This window comes from Electrophorus electricus, chromosome 3 (genome assembly GCF_041902795.1).
Source record: "Electrophorus electricus isolate QZ-2024a chromosome 3, ASM4190279v1, whole genome shotgun sequence".
NCBI lineage: Eukaryota > Metazoa > Chordata > Actinopteri > Gymnotiformes > Gymnotidae > Electrophorus > Electrophorus electricus.
This window is the reverse complement of record NC_137499.1, coordinates 31,582,081-31,609,490: the sequence shown is the minus strand read 5'-3', so window position 1 is coordinate 31,609,490 and position 27,410 is coordinate 31,582,081. Positions and strand designations below refer to the sequence as shown.

At 43.3% G+C, this 27,410-nt stretch overlaps 1 protein-coding gene across 1 annotated transcript; it reads left to right on the top strand.

The window, feature by feature from the left end:
* Positions 1-731: 731 nt before the first annotated feature.
* Positions 732-27,118, top strand: bptf (bromodomain PHD finger transcription factor). The gene is made up of 33 exons (XM_081711104.1): positions 732-1,387; positions 2,823-3,645; positions 4,785-5,011; positions 7,045-7,239; positions 7,807-7,980; positions 9,009-9,194; positions 9,490-9,641; positions 9,919-10,265; positions 10,633-10,764; positions 11,167-11,296; positions 11,868-12,003; positions 12,282-12,593; positions 12,726-14,556; positions 14,738-14,862; positions 14,948-15,076; positions 15,312-15,462; positions 15,691-15,811; positions 16,069-16,306; positions 16,758-16,928; positions 17,459-17,595; positions 17,953-18,082; positions 18,229-18,452; positions 18,795-18,821; positions 18,931-19,210; positions 19,453-20,753; positions 21,284-21,366; positions 21,471-21,696; positions 22,029-22,321; positions 22,645-22,818; positions 23,118-23,310; positions 23,448-23,532; positions 24,644-24,830; positions 26,381-27,118. The coding sequence occupies exons 1-33, from the start codon at positions 931-933 to the stop codon at positions 26,415-26,417; spliced, it is 9,414 nt and encodes a 3,137-aa protein (XP_081567230.1). The 5' UTR covers positions 732-930; the 3' UTR covers positions 26,418-27,118.
* The last annotated feature ends 292 nt before the right edge of the window (positions 27,119-27,410 follow it).

The window sequence follows — 27,410 nt, the reverse complement described above, 5'->3', positions numbered from 1 at the left end:
CTCTAGATTACAATTACTGCCCTTATAGCAATTCTTCATGAATCAACTCCTTCGTGGAACAATGCTGTGTAGTTCCATTACAAATTAAGCTTTATCTACTATGACATGCTCTGTGTGACACTTGTAGAGCAAGTGTGATAAAGGAATAGAATGTTCTCGCGCTTGAACGTCCCATCGAAGGCCACAACTCTGAGGATGGAGAGAATCAGCGGAATGTCAGAATGTCCCCATGTACATAGATCTCCCCTGCAAATGTGGGTGTGGTCCCGATCTAGCATCAATTCCCCTTAGAAACACAACAGTAAAAAATGAGGCTTGAATAAAGAAGTCAAATTCACTGCCACTGCTGTAAACCATTAAGTGTTTGTGTTACTCCATCTCATTCTGTAATCTGTACGTTCTTTTTTTCACCCCAGATACACACACACACATACATGTGTGCATGTATGTGACTTAATTCAAACAGAATATATGCATAGAATATATGAAATTACTCGTCTTGACAAATAACATTCGAAAAATAAGTTTAAATGGAATAACAATTTATATTTAACAAAGATATTCACGACTGCGCACATCAAACTGTCAAAAGAATTATCCTAACGTTTTAAAGTTGCAACGCTAAAGGCCGCTTAGAGATATTCTATCACATTTGCAGAGCAGTGACCACGTGACACTGGCGTTAGGCCTACTGTCTGTTTTCAGTAGCTGGATGGAGAGAGGAAGGAATATGGCGGCTGCGAGCGACTCAAAGCGGGACGCCGGCCATTCGTTTTGAGCTTTCTTATGTTAACCGAGACCGTGGCTCTACGGGACTATTGCATCTACATCTCCACGAGATTAGCTTTCTGGTGGTGCCAGAAATTCCGACTTTTATGCGCTTAAATTGCACGCAAAAACTGAAACAGAAAAGAATAGATTTTATATATAATGAGGGGGAGAAGAGGCAGGCCGCCCAAAACCCTGCTGATGCAGGAACCCTCTTCGGGGCCAGTACGTGGTCTTAGACCCCGCCGAGGGTTAAGGGTAAGAGGAAGAGGTAGTACCGACGACGATTTTGTGACTCCCAAGCGAGGAAATCACCATTCATCGCGGGGCCGAAGGAAAGTTGGATCCACAGGATCAAGGGGTAGAGGCAGGGGCAGGGGATCTGGAAGAGGTAGGGGAAGACGGAGTGCCGCTAGCTCAGTGGTTTATGATGACCATGAAAGTGATGAAGAGGAAGACGCAGTAAGTCTAGCATCAGAGGAGGATGAGTACATTGAAGAAGAACCTATAACGGATGACGAAGATGAGGTCATCGATAATCAGTCGGACTATCTTGAAGAACTCCCCGATGATGATGATGCCAGCTACTGTACGGAGAGTAGCCGAGGCAGCACCCCAGGTATATGAGCTACTAGTTGGCTAGCTAAGTCCACAGATCATGGTCATTGTGTGTGTTGTGAAACTGAAACGAAACACTACAGACGTACCTGGTCACCTTTTACGAATGTCTTGGCCATTTGTATAAAATCTTAGTTAACACAATGCTGTCTGTAACACTCAAAATGGAGTAGCTGCTGTTTAGAAAAGTCGGGCCTAACTTTTAGCATCCCAGTGTGTTAACTTTGCTAACTAGCTGGCTAGCTGCCGTCCTTGCTAATATGACGTGTAATCATTGTGTCGAATGGTTAATTAATGGGAAAATCTGGGCGTTTATCATTGTAGCATACATTTTAGTCTAAAGTTAAAATATCGCCTTTCACAAGCAAATATGCATGAGCAGATAATGTTAGCTAGTTGGCTAAGTAACCTTAGCTTGCTAGCTAGCATGCTCGATTCACTCATCATCCGAAAAATGCATATAGCTTCTTAGCTAGCGATAGCTAGCGTTAGCTTGCTAACTAGCAAATGAAGTCCAAAAGAAATATAATGTAGTTAGCTGTATAAAATGTAGATAGTTTTGGTCTTTCCCGCTTAAGCGTTTTAGCGAATTTTGACTTTTGGAGTGGAAAAATTTTTTGTTATTGTGTGAAATTGTAGTTTTTCATTGAGATGATGTCTAGCTGAAGTTAGAGAACCTTGGCTATAATGTGGACTTAATGTGAGCTCTTAAACCTCGCCTGCTTTAGCCGGCCGGTTTGCTAGCTTATGTTGAGATGCTAATTTTATTGTTGGTTAATTTTACAATAAATAAATACTCCAACGCATTTTCCCCCTTCATCACCCTCATTTGCAAGTTTATTCCTTTAGAATAACGGAAGACTCATATTTTTTGTGTGAGATTTTGAAAAAGGTATCTATCAAAGTTAGCTACCTAGGGTTTCATTAGCTAAGCAGCTGCCTAGCTAGCTAGCCAGCCAGTTGAGGAGTTGGGCTAATGACAGGATACCATGCGTCCGATTGTTTTGAAAACGGGCGCCAGTAGAGTTACACCTGATGCACGGAGGGGTTTCATGACGGATTGCCAATATTATATTGACAGATTGAAATGTTTTAGTTTAAACGTAGAACATTTGTGGACTTTTTGTTAGGTTTTTTTTTGGAAAATGACTTCACATATCAACATGTACCACAATATTTTGTGATACAAATTAATATTTCATTTTATTCTAGGGACTTGGTAGAAAATGGTTAGCACAATTTATTTTACATTATGCTAATAATATAATGCATTGTTTTTATAATTAGGTATGTATGGGCATTTAAGTTTAAACTGCTTCTATTTTAATTTGCACAAAATTAAAAAATTAAAGAGTAAGATTTTAAACACTACGTATAATCATTTGTATGCATCACTGCCCTATTCACTCATTGTCTACATCCTTGTGGTTTAATAGGTCGGAGGAGGCGAAGAGCTCGTCGTCCGCCCTCCCCCATCCTGGAGCAGAAAGAGATCCCTGCTCTGGAGCTGCCCAAGTCCTCTGAAGACCTCCTCATTCCCCCTGCACAGCTCCTCAATGCTTCAGCTATTTATGAAGTTCTGCGCAACTTCAGCACTGTCCTGCGCCTCTCACCCTTCCGCTTTGAGGACTTCTGTGCCGCTCTAGTGGGCCAGGAGCAGTGCACGCTGATGGCGGAGACACACATCGCACTGCTGAAGGCCATCCTGCGTGAGGAAGACTCCTCCAACACCACGTTTGGCCCAGCTGACCTCAAGGACAGCGTCAACTCCACGCTTTACTTTGTTGACGGCATGACCTGGCCCGAGGTGGTACGAGCTTACTGCGAGAGCGACCTAGAGAATGGTGACGTGCTGCCACACCTGGAGGCTGATGACTACCCATTCGGGCCACTGGAGAGTAAGGTGAAGGTGCTGCAGTTCCTTGTGGACCAGTTCCTCACCACCAACCTGGCACGTGAGGAGCTGATGTCAGAAGGTGTTGTGCAGTATGACGACCACTGCCGCGTGTGCCACCGTCTCGGAGACCTGCTGTGCTGCGAGACCTGCTCGGCTGTCTATCACCTTGAATGTGTGAAGCCTCCTCTGGAGGAGGTGCCAGAGGACGAGTGGCAGTGTGAAATCTGTGTGGCACATAAGGTGCCTGGTGTCAGCGACTGTGTCATGGAGGTCCAAAAGAGTCGACCATATCTCCGGCAAGAGCCCATTGGCTACGACCGCCACCAGAGGAAGTACTGGTTTCTTAACCGGAGGATCATCGTGTAAGTTTTCACTGTTGGTCGTTATTTTTTCATCAGGCACTGTAGACTATATGGACAAGTTCTGTATCTTATGTGGCAGGACTATGAAACTAGTCCTGGGAGAGCATGGAACAAGTTAGAGTGCAAACATATGCTTGCTTAACATACCTGTTTCAGCTCATTCGCATTCTCAAGGGAAGGTGGTGCATGTTGCATTGATATAGCTGAAGTCTGAAAATTGGTTTTGGAGTAAAATCCACCATTCTTTGTGATCAAATTAAAAATAAAATACGATGCGCTCAGGTCAATAGAAAGCGCTTAGTTTATTTTGGCATAATAGTTGGAGACGGGAACACTTGCAAAATGTTTAATGGGCCAAAATGATGTTTGTTACCCATATGCAAATCCCTTTGCTTCCTTTACCTGAGATTAATAGGTGATTTAATGCTTGTACTTTTAGCTTAGGGACTGGTGTTCAATATGAGCAGGATTGTTATTTCCCTTCCCCAAGGCTGCTGAGGTACACTACACAAGCAGGTAGGTCTTTTTGAGCTGTCAGGTTGAGGAGCATTTTATAATCCATTACATGAGAGGAGGGAAGGAGTGCAAGGAAGAGCAAAAGATAAAGCAGCAGTTTGGACTCTTGTCAACCTTTTTCAATACAATACTACATTTTTCCCTAAAATTTGGTGATGCTGAGATCGATTGCAATGTTTGCTTAGTCTTTGAAGGTTTACTGTTGCCTATCTAATTGCTTGTTTTGTGTTTAGATGTTGCAGGCCAGGGCAAATGAATAGTGGATTTGTTACAGATCATTTGAATATTTGAATATTTAGTTTTATTGATCTTTCCTTAAGAAAAGGAATGACTGAACAACCAGAAAGTTTTTCAATAATGCAGTATTTTTGTATAAAAACTCAAAAACATTATACATGCAAGGAAAGTAAGATTCTTCTGATATCTATGACTTCAGCATCCTTTAATGTCTGAAAAACACTAAAACATTCTAGCTGAAACTCTTTGTTGTCCACTTGCATGTTTGATCTATTTAGGCAAAACAAATTTAAGAGCAGGAATGTCATGTAATGCACCAAAGGACTGTCTGCAAAAATAACAGTGCTCAAACCTACCAGCTAAAGCACCATGCATGTGTCTTTTAGGGAGGAGGATGGGGAGGAAGAGGAGGCAGGCAAGTGCATCTGGTATTACAGCTCCAGAGTACAGCTGGAGGAGCTCCTGGAGGTGCTGGATAAGGAGTTCTGGGAGAACGACCTGTGTGCTGTGCTGGAGGAGCTGCAAGAAGAGATCCGCGCTCACATGGACATCACTGAAGAACTCACCAACAAGGCCTGTGGGACCAACAAGAGCTACCTGGCAGTCGCCAATGGTAAGAATCAAGAGGAGAGCAGATAAAAGCCTCTTTATATATTCTTGTTCTCTCGACGGTTTTAAAACCCTTTTCTCCCCCAACTGCCCTCTTGTTGAAGTGTTTCTATTTTTAGTAGGAGTGTGTGATTGTGAGGATATTCCAACTTTTTCTTATGGGCTCATTTTCTAACGGCAAACATCTTCAGCTCTTTTTTTTTATTACAGGTATCAATGTAGCCTGTAGGGTGCAGTGTTGGAGTTTCCACCCATTAGATCAGATCCTGTTAGCAAGTGCATCCTCAGCCTGAGTAGACTCAGAGGGCTTCACTTGTCATGAATTTGATTTATTAAACTAGCAGTTCACTACAAGGACCTAGAAGTTCTCTCTCTCTCCAGCACTGATTAGGCCATGAGGTAAGCGGGACTGTTCTAATGTGCGTAAATAAAGCTTGAGCTTGCCTCATGGAGTAGAGATTAGAAATGCACCTGTGACATGAGTGTGTATGTGTTTGAGTGTAGCTGAGTTGCAGTGACATTGAAGTGTGTCTCGAGGGCTGTAATATCAGCAGCAAACAGGTCTACAGTTTCATGCCGTCACTAGTAGCAATGAGAGTAATTTTTTAAAAAGACTGAAGTACATTGAGAGGCATAAGGCTTTGCGTGCATATTAGTTTGCCATCTTTCTTTTTCACCTTAATTTTTTTTTTTAATCAATTTAAGATGTCTGTGATCTAAGTAAGGTAATCTTGTTTATATTTGCTGGATTACCATATGCTGCGGTGTTCATTAAATAATGAGGCACAGGACAGTCTTGCTGGAGACATGTCTTAGTCTTTGCTTTTATTGTTCCACACTGTTTTAGCACAGCCTTTATTAAGCTTGAGTCTGTTAAATCATAATGCTTTCAGCAGGGGAACACTAGCTTTTCTATTGTACTCTAAGATGTTGAGTACATTGGTGCTTGAAGCTCTCTGCTCATGCTTTGGCCTCTCCTCCATGTTCCTGTAGTTGGTAACACTCCTCATTCTGCTGTCGGTGAATGAGTCATCTGCAGTTCAAAAAATGGGCTTCTTTCTCTTCTCCTCCTTTTACTCTTGCTTCTTCTCTTCTACATATGGGCTGTTCTTCTCACCCTGCCCCTTTTATAATCCTGCAGTTTTTGAGCTTGTAGTGATTATTCTATATATATTTGTGTGTGTATCTGTGTGTCATCAGTAGCATTCCTTACCAGTTTTTTCTGATGATAACCATCTTAGGAAAACTGTTTGTTTCACAGTGCATCTTTGTGCATAGGTTGGTCCTCAACTATAATGCTTAAAGTACAAGATGAAGGTAAATGCACTACCCCTGCAAAGTAGAATGCTGTTAGGTGCTTTTCCCCACAGCTATTTTTAGCACTATTGAAGCTTGAAAGGGGCCCATTGTGTGTAGGAGTGAAACTCATCTTGTGCAGGTCTTCTGAGAGTCACTACATCAGAAGGCAGAGATGGTTTTTGTCATGGTTTAATTCTTTCTTTATCAGTTTGTACAAAAGCCTTTCATCACTCCAAAACCTAGCTCTGTTGCCTTTGATCTCTTTCTGCAGTGCTGTGAATTAATACTTAAAAGTATGAAATATATGTCCTACGGGTTTCAAATCCTGTTGCAGAAGTTCAGTCTTGGTAGATGTGAACATGAAAGGTATCTTTTTGAAGGAAGAACTAAGTTTCTTTTGTGTTTATTCATTTGAAGCTGCTGCCATATATCTTGTCTTCACCCTCTCCTGATTGCCAACTGCCAAATAAGTTTGCTGACAGAAAGAAAAAACAGGCGTAAGAGCAGCTAGATGAGATGGTTTATCACTTTGTGTAGAGCACCTGCTGCCCCAAGGGGCTGCCCCTGTGTCCTTGCAGCCAGTAATCCAGCTATTCTCACTCATTCAAGATTATGGTGGCACCATGAGCAATGCTGCAGCAAAACATCAAGCACAGTATTTACCATAGATTCACATTGCATTTTTTTAAATGAGAGAAAACATGTTCTGATGTTCTGCACATGTGTTCGCGTTCTCAGCGGAGATCGTGGATAGGCAGAAAGCGCAACAGGAGGTGGAGGTTGGCGAGGTGATCCAGCGCGGTGCTGAGAAGGGCAGACAGGGCCCAAAGGTCAACGAAGAAAACGAGGGTGATAACGTGGCCTCCCCTGTCACTGATGAGTCTTGTCCACAGCAGGACTCTGGTGACGTGAGTGAGAAGACTGTGGCTGATGGTAAAATTGCACTTCATATTGTTTTTGTTTGCAGTCAGACCTTAATAAAAATGAAACTCAGTATCTCTAAAAGCTTTCTGTGCAAACTTGATAAGCAAGTTGTCTGTTTGTCTTGTTGAGCAAAAATGAAAGTTCCAAAGCAACAGTACCTGAAGTTTTGTTGTTGCTGTTGGCTTGCAAAAATGGCCTCTTTGTTATTATGATGTCTACACAGCAGCCACTCCTGTGGACTCCTGGATCCCCTGTTCTGATAATCTCTCACCCTTTGGGCAGTTCTGTAAAACATTTAAAAGATGGAATCCGTTACATGAGCGATGCATGACATCACACATGCTACTGAAGCATGGCGAATCCTCCTGTTTTGTTAATTCTTTTCCCCTCATTGCATGACCCTGTGAACAAGCTTCGTAGGGTAGGCTTCACCTGGGCCTTCTGTAGGCTTGTAACTTGCATGTTCACAGAGCTGTGGTTTAAGACCCACCCTTTACAGTCAAGTTCCAAGTGAAGACTCTTCACTGATATGGTCTGCAAGGTGAGCTGCAGTCTTGTTTTGCTCTTGTTCCGTAGTGGCAACACCCCCTGTTGGTGAGGACAGCAACAACAGTGTGCCCGGGCACCCTCAGGCTGATCTGCCTTGCCTGATCAAAGCCAACTCCCAGAGCCCTCAAGGGGCCACTCCTGCCACCTCTTCCACTGCAGAGGAACCTGGAGATGGGGCTGAGGTGGAAGGGGATGGGGAAGGTACAGAGGCGAGAGAATGGATAGTTCTTCCATCACTTGTCATAATTTGGATGTGCTTTTGTGTGACAGTTCCTTTGTTAGACCTGTCCAGTGCTTATTTTAAATGCTCAGCTGACTTGTTACTTATTCATTTGGCTATTGCTGCCTTTGTTCTGCCTTTATTTAATTCAGCACGTTAATTTTGTTATTCATGCTTGTACTCTGCAAAATATTCAAACTGCTGCAGTTTGGTCTTCACCATTTGATTACATGTCACTGTCATGCTTTATTCAAATCATTAATGCTGTTGGCTCTTGAATGTCTATTCTCTGGCATCTTCCATTATCTAATGCACTTTTGGGCTTCTGCTTTCCTGTTGTCCTCATCTGCCGTTGCCTCTTACCAAGCTCTGCAGCAGTAGAGTACCAAGATCTAGACGTTGCCTGCTTTCTGACCTGCTCTGCCTGCTCTGACCTGCTCAACCAGTGTATTCCGGCTGGTTGCATTGCGTAGCACACAAGCCATGTAGTCTGGCACCCCTGGAGTGCTTTCTGTCCGTGGCTGGCATCCCTGCTGCCCTGGGCACATCAAGTAGCCATGGACTGGGGCCTTCCTTAGCTTGGGCTTTCACTGAGGCTTGCGGGCATGCCTTCTTCCCATAGCTTGCAACATGCTCCTGTGTTCACTGCATATCTGGATTGGGATATGGCTCCTGTGTTAACTGCATATCAGGATTGATATTTTTTTTTTTTTTTTTTTTTTTTAAATTCCTTTTGCTGGTGACTTTTTGTGCTTTTGCTTAATAAATAGCACAAACTCTGTTCCCATTTGTCATGAAGAAAATGCAGAAGCACTACAGGAGGAATTTATCCAAAAATGCACATGAAACCGATTCGATTTACACAGTATTAATGGCTTTAATTTGTTTTAATGTCATCAAACATGTACAAAGAAATGTTAAGCCATCACCAAATGATAAACAAGCTGATTTTCCCTGGCACCCTTGCACATGAGAAACTGCAATTGACTCTTTGTTCTGTCTGTGGAAGACAAATGCTTGGAGGTGGGTTCCCGTGGCGATGGAGAACCTGCCCTGGAGAGGGAGCCGCCACAGACGGCTGACGAGAACAGCTGCAGCAGCCACTTCTCCATCTCGGAGTGCCTGAGGGCTCCTGAGGAGCCAGACCTGGTGGACCGCTCCTCCCAGTCCTCGCTCACCAGCCAGGATGACACCGGTATGTGCAGTACCGCCCCACATGCTCATGTAAAGCACACGCTATGCGTGTGCACCCATAGTTTTACATATGTAAAGTGCATAGTCAAATCATGCCAGGCATTTCTCAGCCATCCATATTTGTTTCACAGACAGAATGAAGAAAACATGTTTACTTATCAACTTGGAACACGCGAGTTCCTTTTAGTCTGAACCTCTCCAGTCTGTGTCAATGTTTTGCATGAACATTTTAGCTGCAGAGCATGTGCTGTTAATCTGTTTATGACGATGATGATGATATGGTACACATGTGGCAGGTGACGGTAGAGAAAATGCAGATGGCACGCTGATGGGCTCGTCCATGCGCATGGTGACACGCCTACGTAACCCTGACAGCAAACTGAGCCAACGCAAGATCATGCAGGACAAAGACAGCAGCTCCCAGGATGGCAGCAAAGTGCTTAAAGAGGTGAGAGTGCTAAGCTGCTTCTTAGCACAGAAGGGAGGTGAACCGTGCATGTCAGCCCCACCCGGGGACCAAGAATGGGTGAGGCAGATGCAGAACGCAGGATTTCAGTAAGCAGATATAAATGGAATTTATAAAAGCCAAAACCAGAAAAGGTTTTACCGCTTTAGTGGATTAGATCACAGTTCTCTCACAATCCCATCCCCTACAACAACTGATATCTTAAAGTGGGTTTTGCATGTGGAGGTCTTTATTCTGCTTTCCTGTGGTCCTTCCCCAGACCTCTCTGCCACTATCCTGCTCCAGCCTTGTCAGGAAGGACCCGGCCGGGAAGAGCAGCTCTGGTGGCGGACTTTTCAAGCTCGGCCAGGAGGGCAAGTTCCGCGTCTACCACAACCAGTACAGCACGAACACACTGGCCCTGAACAAGCACCAGCACCGTGAAGACCACGACAAGCGGCGCCACCTCTCACACAAGTTCTGTATGACACCTGCCGGCGAGTTCAAGTGGAACGGTTCTGTGCATGGCTCCAAGACGCTCACTGTGTCCACACTGAGGCTCACCATCATTCAGCTGGAGAACAATGTGCCCGCGCCCTTCCTGCACCCCAACTGGGCCTCGCACAGGTAGACCTGCTAAAACTGCCCTGCTGGGTAAAATGCTTATTCTGAGGATGTGAAGGGAGTTCACCCAAAACTCCTGAGACTCTAAAACGTGCTGATCCAGATCCAGCAAATGATGACATGTCAGTAGCATGAAAATAAAATGGAGTTTGAGCCATCCTGCTGTCTAAATGTAAACTTTGTAGTGTGTAGGCATATAAAACACACTGGCTGTGTCTTCCAGTGGTAAGAAATTTGTATTGTTATATTGGTTTTATTTTTATCACTGTTTATAATCGCATGGGAGACTATTGCAGAACAACATGGTCTGTATTCAGAGCCTATCTGTTTTATGGATGATTTATTACCTCAATGCATGTTCCTGCTGTAGATCAAACTGGATAAAGGCCGTCCAGATGTGCAGCAAAGCAAGAGAGTTTGCCTTGGCTCTGGCCATTCTGGAGTGTGCAATCAAGCCAGTGGTCATGCTCCCAGTGTGGAAGGATTCTCTGGGTCACACAAGGTCAGCAGAAATGAATGCGTGTCCTCTGTGCATTTCAGTGGAATTAAACATGTATGGATCAGTAATTACAGCAAGTCAGTGTACCTAATTTGTGTCCTGTCTGAAATATTTATTGAAGTATATTTTTCTTTCGCATGTGATGTGAAATATTTTTGGAAGTGCACTTCTGTACTTGGATCTTTTCCAAGTATTTCTAGGCATGTACTTTTAAAGGGATACTTGCTTTTCTTTTAAAGTCTTTACTAATAGCTTCTTTCAGATGTGTAGTAATATCTTTTCCCTAAGGCATATAAAAATGTAATGTTTAAGGTCAAGCAACACTGATTTAAACAAGTCAAGGAGTCACCTTGCTATTTTTATCCCAACCCTTTTTTTCTCCCTCTTTTGGATGTTCTCCCTCAGGCTTCATCGGATGACCTCCATGGAGCGGGAGGAGAAAGAGAAGGTGAAAAAGAGAGAGAAAAAATTGGAGGATGAAGAGACCATGCAGCAGGCCACGTGGGTGAAGTACACTTTCCCCATTAAGCACCAGGTAACTAAGCCCATGTCTCGCTGGTACCTTTTAACCTTTCTTAGATAACATTTCTGACATATCAGGCAGGTGGCACAGGACACAGGAATGAGAATGGATATAGGGATGCAAAAGTGAGGTGTAGGAACCACTGACCAGAATGTTTTTATCATAAGACAGCTACTCTTCTTTACTGCTTTTTGGCATACATCCCTGAAAGCATCTGATTCTCCTGCCAGGAGAGTTTTGTGAACGTGCATACATTACTGCAGCTTTGAGTGTTTACATTTTGTCAAATGGAAAAGTTCAATGAAGTTTCACTTCATTAACTTAATTCAAATATGTACCATGATAACATTTTATTCATCTTAGTTTAGAGATCTTAGTTTAGAGATTTCCAATGGCCAGTTGGCACTGGCCATTGGAAATAAAATTTAGGTTAATCTCTTAATTTATTGAATTTTTTAACTATTTGAAATGAAATTTATTTATATCCCGTTCCTGAAAATATATAATGGTGCCATTACATTTTTAGATTGTAAATTTGGTCCAAAAAAGTTGTTACTATGCCTTCTGCCTCACTTTGTTGTAGGTGTGGAAGCAGAAGGGTGAGGAGTACAGAGTGACTGGTTATGGTGGCTGGAGCTGGGTTAGCAAGACTCACGTCCATCGCTTTGTCCCCAAACTACCTGGAAATACAAATGTCAACTACCGAAAAGCACTTGAGGGTATATGTTTTTTTCCCCCATTTATGAAATGATGCATTTACACACCTATTGTTTGGAGCTGGCTCAATTTTCCAAGGTCCATAAATCCTAATAGGAGAACAATAAAATTAGAGACTCTTTGGCTGAGACTGTTTAGTCTGGTTCTTGGTCTTGATTGGAATGTGTCCAGTGATTAGATTATGTTGAGCATTTAAGTGTGGCTGTTTGTTTTTAGTAGTAATGTTTTCCTGATATGAGAAGGTGTTGTTCCTCTGCACTAAAACTCTTATACTTTTTAGCAGCTAAAACTGGCAAAGAAAACCAAGCATCCTGCCCACAGAAACAAAACAACCCTTCAAAAATGCAAGAAGTCTCAGATTCCACCCACAATCCCACAGACAATGACAAACAGCAAAATTCAATTCCTGATTCCCCAAAGGATCATTCATCTGGTGAGGAGCAAGTAGTGAAAAAGAATAATCAAAAAGAGGAGGAGAAGATGGAGGTTCAAGAGAATACTTCGGAAAGGCAAGATGTCCTTACCAAGAATGAGTCTTCTGAACAGATGGACATGGGTGCTTCTGACTCCCTCAGTATCACTGAAGAAAAAGGTATTCATATAGAAATAAGACTTTTTTCGTAGTGGTTCTTTGTTCATGTTTAAACAGTATATTAAGGTGAACATTGAAGCGTTTCTCAATTACTAGTTAATTATTCTCACATAATTTTTCTTACATTTACAGTTAATATTAGAACACCCTCGCCTTTGTTGAATGATCCGTCTGTCAAAGGGCAGGATGGTGTTGTTGAAGAGTTCAAAGGCTGTGCAGCTACTCAGCATGAAGACCACGTTGACTATGAAGTGGTAAATGTAAGTGAAGGCTTCCAACTACGCACAGCTTACAAGAAGAAGGTCAAGGCCTCAAAGCTGGATGGCCTTTTGGAGCGGCGGGTCAAGCAGTTCACGTTGGAGGAGAGGCAGAGGCTTGAGAAGTTCAAGCAGGCTGCCATCGCCAAACCCACTGCCAATGAGAAGGTAAAGGAGGATCAGGAGAAGACTACCTCAGCCCTAAACCAAGAGGTAAAAGCTGAAAGAGCCACCTTTGAAACTACAAAAGTTGCCAAAGCTGATGGGATGGGACACCCAGTGAAAAAGGACAAAGACCTAGTCATTCAAAAGCTTGATTTTGACCAAGAGGAGCTAAAGCCCAGTTCTTCAGAACAAATTAATAATCTTGATGTCAGGTTGGGCTGCAGTCCAATGCCTGATGCAGCAGGTGTGTTTCCTGTTTATCAAGGACAGAAAACTGCTGAGCCAGGGCACAAAGCAGGCAATGGAGCATTAATAACGAATGCTTCTGATCTTAATGGAAGCTCTCAGAAAGATGTTGAACCAAGTCTTAACATGAAAACTGAAAAGATGTGTCCCAAATATGAGGATACAGAGAAGAAAAATACCATGGAAAAAAGTTCTTCTGTGGGTGAGAATGGTTTAAATGTTGGCAAAACTTTGCCAGTGCATGTGAATGGGAAAGATGGTTCCATAGACTCTCCACCCACAAATCTGACTGATGGTGGCAGTTCAAATGAGGGAATGAGACAGTTACCACCAAAAGAACCCCTGAAATCATTAATGAATGGTGACTTGACACAAGAGACTCAGAAAGAGAGGGCTAAACCTGATGAAGAACAAAGGATGGCCAAGTCAGACTCTGAGTATTTACCACCTCAGAAGGTAGCCAGGCTGGAGAACAACACAGATGGCATTGCTGACTCTACTGTTAGTTCTTCTCTCTCCCAGCTTTCCCCAGAAGCTATCTTAAAGCCAGACATGCTTATTAATAGCGCCAAGGTGGTGCCAATAGATACTGAATTGACCAAGCCTAAATCTCTCAGCCCGTCGCCTGTTCCCTCTGCAGAGGAGTCCAGTCTAAGCAGTGATGTTGCTGAGAACAGCAGTAGCAGCAGTAGTGGGATGAAGACCATAATCACGCAAGTCACCACAACAACCACTACAACCACTACATTGTCTACAGAGTCATGCACTGTCCAAACAGCTGAAATGTCAGCATCACACGATTCTACAGCTAAGAATGCTTCTTCCTTGTTTGTATCAACTGAACCAAATGTGGAGTCCACCATGTCAGTCTCTTCTCTATCCACTACAACTTCTACCACTGTCATGAAGGTTACTAACCCAGCCTATGGAGCCAAGGTAACAGAGGAAAGCAAGACTGTGGTCACAGCAACGCTAACTAATGCTAAATCAGGACCCTCAGGCGCTTATGTAACCTCCATGACTGTAAGTAAGGAGTATTCTACCAGGGACAGGGTACGATTGATGAAATTCTCTCGCTCCAAGAAAACCCGGTCTGGAACTGCATTGCCTTCTTACCGCAAGTTTGTAACCAAGAGCAGCAAGAAGAGCATTTTTGTACTTCCCAATGATGAACTGAAAAAGCTTGCGAGACGGGCGGGTATCCGTGAGGTGCCCATCTTTAACTACAATGCTAAACCAGCTTTAGACATCTGGCCCTATCCATCCCCAAGACCTACATTTGGAATCACTTGGAGGTCTGTAACTGTTTTTGGGACTTGATTTTGCTTTTGTCTTGAAGTTTAAAGTGGATTTGGCAGAGGATTTAAGAACATCAGCAGACTGTAAATGGCTTTTTTTTTTTTTTTTTTTTTTTTTTTCCCTTTTCTGAAGGTAATTTATCCCTTGTGTAACTGAATTACACTTGTTCCCTCACAGGTATCGGCTTCAGACAGTGAGGTCTTTGGCCGGAGTGAGCTTGATGTTACGACTGCTCTGGGCATGTCTCAGGTGGGATGACATGGCAGTGAAGCCCTCTCCTGCTGTGGGAACAACACGTACAGGTGAATGCCAATATTTTTTAGCTCCAATATAGAACCAACAAAATAAACATAAGTGCTAATCATTTTCTATTCTCCATTTCTATAGAAACCTCTGACACTGATATCACTACCACAGAGATTATCAAACGGAGAGATGTGGGACCTTATGGCATCCGTTCAGAGTACTGCATTAGGAAAATAATTTGCCCCCTTGGGGTACCTGAAACTCCCAAAGGTAAGATAGCTCCCTCTGTTGTCTGACTTTCAGACTAACATGCTGCCAGGATGTTTCATTCATAATATCACCCCTTTCTTTCTCAGCTGGCAGCTCATATGAAAGGTTTCCTAAATTTAAAGTGTTATATACATTTAAGGCTTCCTGAAAACGTGTTTTCTGTTAGGTAGGCTTTTACACATTTCTTCTGTAGTGGTCCTGAAGTAATACATGCTTTTTATCCATCATCATTCAGAAACCCCAACGCCTCAGAGAAAGGGCCTGCGTTCCAGTGCTCTGCGGCCAAAGAAGCCAGAACCATCTAAACAGACAGGGCCTGTGGTCATTGAGACCTGGGTGCCAGAAGAGGATCTGGAGCTCTGGGAAATACGAGCCTTTACTGAAAGGTGCAATGCCATTTACTAAATCCAGGGGGGAAAAGGTGTGGGTGGGTGTGTGTGTGTGGGTGTGTGTATACACACTTTATTTATTTATTATTATTTTTGAACACCCTATGTGCAGTCCTTCTTTAGAGTTTATGGATGAGCTAACAGTTTCTCTAGCAGTTTGAGCCACTCTGCTGTCTTCCTGTTTCAGTGTTGTTTATTAATAATGTGCTTTTTTTTAACCTACAGGGTGGAGAGGGAAAAGGCACAGGCAGCAGACCCAGCTAAGGTTAGTGTGCAGAAGAAAGCTGAGGAGGTCAAGGCCCTATTGGAAGCTCAGCTAAAGCACCAGAGATTGGCAGCCCAGCAGGTGGGAAATTAGATATGTGCCCACCTGGGGATCTCCTCCTAGCAAAAGCCAAGGCGCAGAATTTTTTTTTTTAAAGGTGTTTTTTTCCAATGGGCCTTTGTTGCAGTCAGGGGTGTATTTGTAATCCCAAGCATTTTTCTACTGTTTTATCATCATTTCTAATTTCATTTCAAGCACTTTGAATTATTTCAGTTGAAGTTATTTTCAGCCCCTTATATGTGTATCTCGGTGCAAGCTTCTGAATGATTGCTTTGTAGAAACGGTTGGAGCAGCAGAAACCTGGAGCCACTGCAACCTCAACGACTTTGACTAGCGTAGCCACCAGCGCTGTGTCATCCACCCAGAAGGTGGTGGTAGGCTCCCTGACCAGTCCAGTCACTCCTGGGACGAAAGTGGTACTAGCTACCAAGTTAGGAACTCCAGTGACATTCCAGCAGAACAAGAACTTCCAGCAGACATTTGCCTCTTGGGTCAAGCAAGGCCAAGGAAATACAGGTGAGAGTTTTTCAACATTTCAAAAAAAGTTGAAACTACATGCATACATCAGTGCTTTGATTTGACATTTGAAGTCAGGTGGTGCCACCTTTTGTCATAATTTGATAACTTGTTACACAGTGGCTGGGTAAGCTTCATTCTGTGTTCTGTGGCTTTTTTTTTTTTTCTTAAAGATATTCTCTTTTTATTTGGTTTGCTGATTTCTCTGTATTTGCAGTCTGTATAAATGCGTACGTGAGACCAAATCAGTTTGAAATGATAAACGGATATTTCAACCATAAAATTAGACACCTTAAGCATGATAGACTCAAAGTCATGTCATGCTAAATTCTGCGAGCGGATGCTGATGAACTCTGGGGGGATGGTCATGGGCATCGCTACAACAGATCTTTATTATTGTTTTCTGCTGCGGCTCTGTTCTGGCGGTGACCGTCAGTCGTGTGTCTTGCAGCCTCCACCACTTCCACTGCCTCTGTGGCAGCAAGTAGTGTCAGCACGTCTGGGCAAACATTCCAGATTGCTGCTGCCCCAGGCCCCATGGCCGGCAATGTCATCACCACCAAACTACCTCTGCCTGCCAACAGCAAGATAGTCACAGTGAACGTGCCAACCACACAAGGAGGTAGGGCAGGCCTCCACCCGCTCTGGCATGCTTTCTTTAACTAGGCCTGCCCGCACACACTGAGAGCCACGATACTGAGTGCTGTCAGCCAAAAGAAAGGCTTTGCCAATGCATTTCCTGGACAGGGCATAGTTTTTAGTTAGCTAAAACTGTTTCGCATCATCACTCCAGTACAGTATTCATGGTCAGATTAAAAAAGAGAGTAAGACATAAATGTAAACCCTGCAGTGCGTTTGTGAGCATATTTTAAATTTTTTTTTTAATTCTTAATTTTATCCCGTGTTTCAAATAAGATTCATGATTATGCGTATAGTGTTATAAAAATGATCAATGACACAGATTTGGTAACTCTTCTGAAAAAGTAGAAAACTATTGCTTCCAAATTCACTTGGAAATTGACAGACATGGGTTGGAGAGATTTGATGTGTCGAACCAGGGTGTCACTATGCAAATTAATCATAAGTAATTAATCATAACTAACTTCCCTGTTGAAGGAGAAATAGTACCCAGTGTATATGCATCCTCCACAGGTGTAGTCCAGGTGCAGCAGAAAGTGGTGGGCATCATTCCATCAAGTACAGCTGCCAGTGCACAGTCCTTCTCCTCATTCCAGACGCGTTCAGCCAACATCAACATCAGGCCCAACACCAGCACCTCTACACAGCAGGTATACTTCATGCACAATCCCCAGCATCTCCCAATTATGTTTGTGGAACTTTGCAGTTTGGAATCTAAATTCATATTGGTCTATTATGGTTTATTGGTTCAAACATATACTTGATTAAGCAAGACTTTGTGTGTGGAATGAGCCTAGAATCCATTGTAGTTAAGTTGAAGAAAAAAGATAAATCTGTTGGCCAATGTGTTTTGTTATTTCTGATTTGAGTTATTGGACTAAAAAAAAAAATCTGATTGACAGGCCCACTTGGAAACTTCTGCAGTACATCTGTTCTGCCAAGGGATTTTACAGATTGTCTTAGTATTATAGAAGGGTTTATGCTGTGAAAATATTTGTATTTTCAAGGTCACCACAACTGGAACCCCACTCCGGCCTGGGATGACAGTGGTCCGTTCCCCTCTCCAGCAGGCAACAGCTCTGGGCAAGACCATCATCCGCACCCCCCTAGTGGTTCAACAAGGTATTCTTCCTGCAAGTAGGTCTTGTACAGGTTGTCTGGGTAAAATCTGCATGCTCTGTTTAGCTAACCACTAATTAGTGAGCTCTAACAGGTGGTGAATTCCATTTGCTTCTACTGCCATTGCTTAGGATACTTGATTTTTGTTTCGAATCTTATTTCAGGTCAGGGTCAGCAGGTGGTAACTCAGATCATCCGAGGAGCACCTGTGTCCAAGGCTGTGACCAGCACCAGCCCAGCACAGGCCAGTGCAGGGCCTCGGGTAGTGGGTTCTCCCCCTCAGCCCTCCGCCCCAGGCCTGCCTCAGGTGCCTGGCACTGCTCGGCCGCAGCAGGGCCAGGTTAAGCTCACCTTGGCTCAGCTTACGCAACTCACGCAAGGTGCTCAGGTTTGTGCGCATCATTCAGCGTGTTTTTTTTTTTTTTTTCTCCCCCCTGATGACCAAACTTTTTCTCCATCTAGTTTTGAAATAATTTGAACAAGCATTTTTTAATTTCCATTACTCAGTGGCAGACTTGTTTTTTTGGCCTTTGGTAACTAAAGTTCTCCTTACATTTGGGATGACATGACAATATTTTGGAAGAATGTCTAGCTCACATTGGAAAGTGTCTTTTTTGTTCATTGTGTTTTTTCATTTTGTCTGATTTAAAAAAAAAAAAAAAAGTTTATTCATTTGCTTTGCATGTTGAGTCCTATTGCCATTCATCATTTCTTTTTTTAAACTTCTCAGACATATCCAACTGACATTTTGGAGAAGGTTAGCATCCTGAGTTGTTGGCTTGAGAGGAATGATTCTCCATCATTCATATTAGTTGATCAACTCAGCTGAACCACCTTTCTCCTTTCCCACTCTGCTCTCTTTAAAGGGAGGGAATCCAGGGTTGACTGTGGTGATCCAGGGTCAGGGACAGACCACAGGCCAGCTCCAGGTCATCCCTCAGGGGGTGACGGTCATACCAGGTCCTGGTCAGCAGCTTATGCAGGCAGCCATGCCCAATGGCCAGGTCCAGCGTTTCCTCTTCACTCCTACAGCTTCTGCACCAGCACAAGCTCCTGCAGCACCCACTGCACAAACACCCAACACCTCAGCCACCCCAGCTACCACTACTGGCACGACCGCCATGCCTACAACACCTGCACAGCCAGGTAAAATACCTCTAATGCTTCTTTTAAGATGGGTCCTCATAGTATGCACCTTTTTTCTTGAGGTAACTGCCAGGGACAGTTTAAAAAGGTAGTTCAAGCAAAGTGGGCAACGACATGATTAAGTAGCCAGGGCAAGTTTAAGGATTCCAGTGACTGTAGAACAAATTTGGACCAGCTTTGACTGCAAAAAAGTGTGTGTGTGTGTGTGTGTGTGTGTGTGTGTGTGTGTGACATTACTACAGTGATGCAACCTGGAGTACAGGCCCGACCTACTCAGCCCTCCAACATTCCAACATCTCCTTCACTACTGACATCCCAATCCACCCAAAATGCAGCTGCCCAAACCCCAACACCTTCCTCCCCAATCCCTACTCCGCAACCCCAGCTTTCTTCTCCTCAGCTGCAGCCACAACCCCAAATTCAACCGCAAGCCCTCTCGCAACCCCAAATTCAACCGCAGGCCCTCTCGCAACCCCAAATTCAACCGCAGGCCCTCTCGCAACCCCAAATTCAACCGCAGGCCCTCTCGCAACCCCAAATTCAACCGCAGGCCCTCTCGCAACCCCAAATTCAACCGCAGGCCCTCTCGCAACCCCAAATTCAACCGCAGGCCCTCTCGCAACCCCAAATTCAACCGCAGGCCCTCTCGCAACCCCAAATTCAACCGCAGGCCCTCTCGCAACCCCAAATTCAACCGCAGGCCCTCTCGCAACCCCAAATTCAACCGCAGGCCCTCTCGCAACCCCAAATTCAACCGCAGGCCCTCTCGCAACCCCAAATTCAACCGCAGGCCCTCTCGCAACCCCAAATTCAACCGCAGGCCCTCTCGCAACTCCAAATTCAACCGCAGGCCCTCTCGCAACTCCAAGTTCAAACCCAAGTCCTCTCGCAGCCCCAAGTTCAAACCCAAGTCCTCTCGCAGCCCCAAACTCAACCTCAAATTCAATCCCAACTGCAGCTTCAACCACAGTCACAGCCCCAAATCCAGCCTCAACATCAACCACAACTTCAGCCCCAGCCCTACCTCCAGCTTCAGGCACAACCTCCAGCTCACATATCCACTCAAACACCCATTCAGCCATCTCCTTCCTTACCTGTCTCTCATTTAGCCCAGGTGACCTCCCCTCCAGCGCAGGTAGCCACTCTCTCTGTAGCCCCACAGGTGACACAAACTACAGTCGCACAGGTTCGCCCTCAGCTTCAGCTTCCTGCACAGCTTCTCAGTGTGCCTGGGCTCCAGCAGCAAGTGCTCTCGCACATCCAGAACCAGGTGGCAGCCCAGCTTCAGGCCCAGGCCCAGCAGGGGACTCTACCCCAGCAGATCAAACTGCAGCTACCCATTCAGATCCAGCAGCAGGGTGGCGGTCAGGTGCAGACCCACCAAATTCAGAACGTAGTGACCATCCAGACAGCCAGTGTCCAGGAGCAGCTCCAACGCATCCAGCAGCTGCGAGAGCAACAACAGAAGAAGAAACAGCAACAGGAGGCTAAGAGGGAGCATGTGCAGCAGGCCACCAGCCAGAGTGACATGCTGCAGAAACAGGTATATGGTCATGGAGAAGTGAGCTCTTCACATTTGGTCATTTTGCAGATGCTCTTATATAGAGTGAGTTGATAGTAAAAGTCCACAGTGAACCTGAAACAACCTAAAACGCAAGTAATTCTGTTTCTAGCTTACTCTGCATGACTTCAGTCCTTTGGAGCCAGAGTCCAATACAGTTTTGTTCTGCTTTAAAACACCTACTAAAACTGCTAAGTAATGAGTTGAATCAGGTGTGTTTGAGCAGGGGAAACTACTGTACTCCCTCACTTCTGGGAATAGACATTTGTGTGTTAGCTTGAGTAAGAGCACTTGTAACATGTCTGTCTCAATGAATCTTTTTTAAAAAAATTCCATAATCCTGTAAAAGTAGCAACATTTATGAGTTAAATTAGTTTCAGGCTTGAAGACCATTGGCATTGTATGTTTCTAATTTAATGCTGCTAATTTTGTGTGCAATTGTGATTGATTGATTAACTGAAAGTCTTATCAGAAGGCCCTGACTCTTACTCTGGTTTATATGATTGTTTTAGGTGGTGATGAAGCAGAATGCAGTCATAGAGCACTTAAAGCAGAAGAAGTCAATGACTCCTTCAGAGAGGGAGGAGAACCAGCGGTAAGAGAAAATGGCATTCCTCACATGCAGATTTCTTTCACAGTCTGTCATTTGCATGCTGTGATGAACGTATTCCATACATTCCCTCCCATCCGTGCATGCAGCATGATCGTGTGCAACCAGGTGATGAAGTTCATACTGGACAAGATTGACAAGGATGAGAAGCAAGCGGCCAAAAAGCGGAAACGGGAGGAGTCAGTGGAGCAGAAGCGCAGCAAGCAGAATGCTAGCAAGCTCTCTGCCCTGCTCTTCAAACACAAAGAGCAGCTCAAAGCTGAGATTCTGAAAAAGAGGGCACTGCTGGACAAGGAGCTGCAGGTAGAGGTGCAGGTGAGTGGAGCTCAGACACCCAGATTTCTCCCCCAGCCAAACTTGAAATTCATTCTGGTAGCTTTGCCTTATGTGTGAATCATGATGTAATTGGAGTGTAATTTAGGGTATAAGCTTTTAAGGAGTCAGTGTTGGAGAAATATTGAACAAAATAATGGGAATTTACAAAAAGTGAGTTTAGTTCAACAGTTCTTGTGTATAATAAGCACACACTTTGAGGTCAGAACAGTCGTAACCATTTTAGCTATTTGAAGTGAATTGGAAACAGCAAAAAAGCATTTAACAACAATCATCAGATTGCTCTCCAGTATGACATTCTCTCTCCCTCTCAGGAGGAATTGAGGAAGGACCTGAGTAAACTGAGGAGAGAGAAGGAGAAGGCCCAGGCGGCCGCCTCTCAGGCAGCAGCAGCGGCCGCAGCTGCCAGCGCCCAGGCAACCACCCTCACCGCACCCGCCGCCATGGTCACATCGCCCACGTCCAGCCACAAACGCAAGCGCGATGAGGACCGAGACCTACCCTCCTCCAAGAATAAGAAGAAGAAGATGATCTCCACGTCCTCCAAGGACAGCAAAAGGGACACCAAACTGTACTGTGTGTGTAAAACGCCTTACGATGAGTCCAAGTAAGAGCCACATGGTTACCTCAGAACAAATCAAATGTTTTAATGGTTGTGAACAATTTCAAAGTGGTCTTTCCTCTCCTAATATTTTGTTTTTGCAGAGCTGGATATGTAATTGTGTTCGTTCTTTCTCAGGAAATGTTAATATTAAGTGAATGAGATCATGCTAAGAAGGTTCCTCCAGTTTACTTTCTTTGCTAATTTTTGTTAGATTTGTTTTCCCCCCAGATAGTATTGTTAATGCATGTGCTAGTGATGCTAGTGATGGCAAAAATTCAGTACCCTCTATCTCAGTAAGTGTCTAAATTCACAGTTTTGGATTGCAGGTTTTATATTGGTTGCGATCTCTGCTCGAATTGGTATCATGGCGATTGTGTGGGGATCACAGAGAAGGAGGCCAAGAAGATGGACGACTACATCTGTATGGAGTGTAAACGAGCCCAGGAGGGTGGCTCCGAGGAGCTCTACTGCATTTGCCGGACGCCATACGATGAGTCCCAGTATGTGGTGGTGTCTGTACTCAGTCATTGTTATCTGGGTGTTTATGCTCAACTTTGGGACTTTTAAGCAATGGAATGTTAGTAAGAACAAAGTTGCTACTAATGAATTAAAGATGGTAAAGGAATCATTCCATTAGAGCATTATGTGCCTTTAGTCTTTCTTAGTGAGCCACTTTACTATGTGGTGCGTTTTAAAAAATAAAATTAAACATGTACCATGGTAAAGAGGTAGACTGGTTGTTAAGAACTCAAGCGTGTCTCTTTTAAGACCAATGCACACTTCGGCTTGTCGTACACAGGTTCTACATCGGCTGCGACCGCTGCCAGAACTGGTACCATGGCCGCTGCGTGGGCATCCTGCAAAGTGAGGCCACTCACATCGACGAGTACGTGTGTCCTCAGTGCCAGTCCACGGAGGAGGCCATGACCGTGCTGACACCGCTCACAGACAAGGACTATGAGGGCCTGAAGCGAATCCTCCGCTCCTTACAGGTGAGGCCTGCCATACTCATACATAACACGGGCAGTGAGGGGCAAGCATTCACTCGCACAGTGTGGTGTTTTTTTGTTAAGTGTGTGTGTGTGTGTGTGTGTGTGCGTGCGTGTGCGTGTGCGTGCGCATGTATCAGGCCCACAAGATGGCTTGGCCGTTCCTGGAACCTGTAGACCCTAATGATGCTCCAGATTACTATGGAGTCATAAAGGAACCAATGGGTAGGAGCATACACCTAAAAAATAAATAAATGAAAATATAATAATAATCATTTGATTTTCAACATGTAACATAAAGGGTTTACCACATCCTTTCAGTGCACTTTATAAAAAGCTAAACAGTGACAGTTTTTTGTTTTGTTTTTGTAGCCCATTTGAAATGAAATGGCTAGGAGATAAAAGCGCTTTAAATGGACAGCTTTAATTTGAGGGTATGAACACCAATATGGAGTAAATCGCACAGGAATCACTGCCTCTTTTAATCTATCATATTTTTTGTTTGTTTATAAAATTGACTAGATGATGGCTTACTTCTCTGACAATGCTGTGCCAGACCTGTGTAATACAGTTCCTGCTTTGTTTTGAGGTTTTTCCTCTTAGTCTTGTCTTGCATAATTGCAGTGCATGCTCCGCTGTGGTCAGATGAGGTGATTAACATTAGTGACTCCACCTTTTGACTATGTGAAACCCCATACTTGATTTTAGCAGTATGTTTCAGATTTTTGTGAAGTTTGGAGTTCTGCTTCACCAAGACATGAGTGGTTGAGATGCTTCTATACAATTCGTCCGATTTCTGGCATCACCAGGTTTATCAATAAAGACAATTGAGCTAGTTCTACTGGCAGCCATGTGTTCTCATGAGATTGTATATGCTGTCACCCTAGTACACATTTATCTCCATCTCCTATGTCCGTAAGAGGTGTTCCAGAGCTCTGTGGTTTTTAAGCTTTTAAAAAAAGATTATAAACTGACATTTTGTTGTGTTCTTGAGGATGTCAGTAGTTTGGCAGCCCCTCTTGGGTCATTCTAGTGTAATAATCTTTATAGTGTTTTAGTATAAATGTATTGTCTATATAGTATTATTGTGTGCATGCGTGCTTTTCCTTAATGGGATTGATATGATTTCTGTGCGGACCAGTCAAAGTAAATATAAAAACCCTTAAATTAAACCTGAAACACTTTAGATGAACTTATATTTTTCTTTTCAAATTCTGAGCCAAAATAACAAAAACCATGCTGTGGTTATCTTATTGACTGCACTTAATGCTTTGAATATGGTGCATTTACATCATCTGGCCTGCTGCATTAAGGTTATTTTCTGTGTGACCTGCAGACCTGTCCACAATAGAGCAGAGGATACAGAAGCGATATTACAACAAATTAACAGAGTTTGTAGCGGACATGACCAAAATATTTGACAACTGCCGCTACTACAACCCCAGTGACTCACCTTTTTACCAGTGCGCTGAGTTCTTGGAATCCTTCTTTGTACAGAAGCTCAAAGCTTTTAAAGCAAGCAGGTAAGGTTGGCTCCTGGTGGACTGCTGCATCTTTTGTTGAATTCCTGCTTTGTTTTTTAGTTTCGTGTGTTTGTGTGTGTTTGTGTGTGTAGTAATGTACATTTAAGACCAATACTTTCAGAAATCGAATAACAACTACAGTTGAATGGCTTTATTTGTAGATCAGGACCCATATTCAGAAAGCATCTCTGTTTTATAAAGCAGCTAGAACTTGGCACTTTGAGTAAAATTAAGCTTTGTGAATATGGGGCCCAGTTCTCTAACCAGTCTGAGAGTAGGTAACTAACTTCAGTTGCACCTGCAACTATGCATGTGGTTGTAGGAGCTTACGTATAGTGCAGTATTTTTAATGTTATTAGAACTGTCACATGACTGTACTTTCATCCACCTCAGTTTGTGTTTGTGCTTCCTGCATGTCATTCATGCCACTCGTTCTTCTCTTACAGATTGTGATGTCATGAGTGTGAAGTGTAGCTGGAATCTGTGCTGAATGGGTGGAGTTTCTCTTTTAGAGAATCATGGAATTTGCTGTTTTATGAACAGCTTAATCCCCATGTAATTTTATATTTAAGTGAATTGAATAATGTTTCTAAAGACATCAGGAAATAAAACACCTAAGTAAAAGCCAAAAATCCAGACAGACCTTCCCTGACAATCACTCTATGGCAGCCATGTTGTTAAACAATGAGTGCAGAGTATTTTCTTTTTTGTTTTTGGAGTCTCTTGGTAATGTTCACATATGAATAATTGTGGTCAATGTAAAACATGGAGAATAGGCATTTTGTGTACTTGAAGATTTAAAGATATTTTATTTGTATTTTCCCAACAACTTCAGTGATTCTCACTCTCATATGATCACCCTGGCACTGAAACAGTATGTATATTTTATTGTAAGAGATATGGATTTGGGTGCTATTTGGCTCTCTGATCAGCTGTACTGGTTTACCAATTTGTCTGTTTGGGTGTCTGTTTCGAGGACCCCCAGACTACATGATTGATCACATGTGAGCATAGCTTTAATATGATGCTCAAGACTTATCTGTAACACATAGATCAGTCTAATGTTACTAAAGTGTTTGTATATAAAAGTATGTATGGGAATAAAATATGGTTTTATATCCTTTTGTGAAGGATTTTATTTTTATGACCATGGTGAGTGACTGAAAGAGAATTGGAGAGTTTAATACATGAGGGACTTTAGATATTTAGTCACTGTACTAGTACAACATTTGCTTGAAGTTTTTAGTGAAGAAAAACAATTAATAGGCTTTGTTTGGAGGTTTTGATTTCTCTGATGACCAACCAGCCACCCAAATGGGCAAATTCTAGAAACACTGAGTGACTAAAAAGCATTCTGTGCATATTATGCCAACATGGCTGCCATGTTCTCTCCCATTACTTCAGGGTGGGTGTGTGTGTGTGCGTGTGCGCCTTCTTTTGCTGTATGTCTTATTTCATTTTGTCTTGTTCTTGTCTCATTGTCTGCTGTCCAATAAAAACATCTAAGGGCTCTTATTTCACTTCAGTTTGCTCTCTTTTGTATTCTATAGGTCTCATAACAACAAACTACAGTCTTCAGCCTCATAGAATACAACCACACAGTGCTAACATGCGTCCAAAAGGATTGGGGGGTGGGGGGTGGGAGAGGGGAGTGGAGGAATTGGAACCAGGCATCTGCTGTGCCTTGGATGCTCTCCCACACGTTCTCCATTCTCTTTGTGGTCCTCTTCCTCAACCCAAACTGACGGTTCTTCCCAGTCGACCAGCATCACACATAACTGCAGCGCTCAATGGGGCTTTTCTATGACCTGCCCTGCTCTATGACTGTGGAGTGAATTGGGAGTGGAGGAATTGCAACAAGCATTTTGTAATGATTATTACCTCAAAGCAATGACTTTTGAATGGGAACCCACCCCCTCTCCCCCTCCCTGTTTTTTAAAATCATGTTTGCATAATCCGGGTCTACAAATATCTTTTTCATATTAACATCTTTTCACGTGATGTACAAGGAGGGATATAAATATCTGCAAGAATTGGGTAGAATCTGGACACAACCGTTTGTCTAGCTGTTGAGGTGGGGAGTAGGGTTTTGTGCAGGATGCCTAAAGGTATAAGATGCAGTATAGAGGAGTGACTAAAACAGCTAAAACCAAGATGAGTCAGAAGGCATTCTGTTTGTATGTCTTTTTCTTTCTTTCTTTTGTATTACAACTGAAGAAATATTGATGTATATGAAACGTAAATAAACGGAAAGGGTAGACTTCTCTTTCCCACACTGATAAAAAATGTTATTTGTTTGATTGCTTTCTTTAAAATGCATAGTATTTATTTTTGGATCGGGATCCTGGATAAGTTTGTTAGTCATTCAAAAAACTAACATTGACAGAAAAACCTAATGCTGCATCAATGTCACAGAGCAGTCTAGTGCACTATTTAAACGCCCAGGTGGATAAATTGTATTCATATGGGGCATATATTTCATGTTGTTCAGGGTTTCTCTAATTTATTAGGAATTATCTTGTAAGTTACTAACTATATTTTAATTTCCAAATGAATTATAGAGAATGCCAAAGCACATCC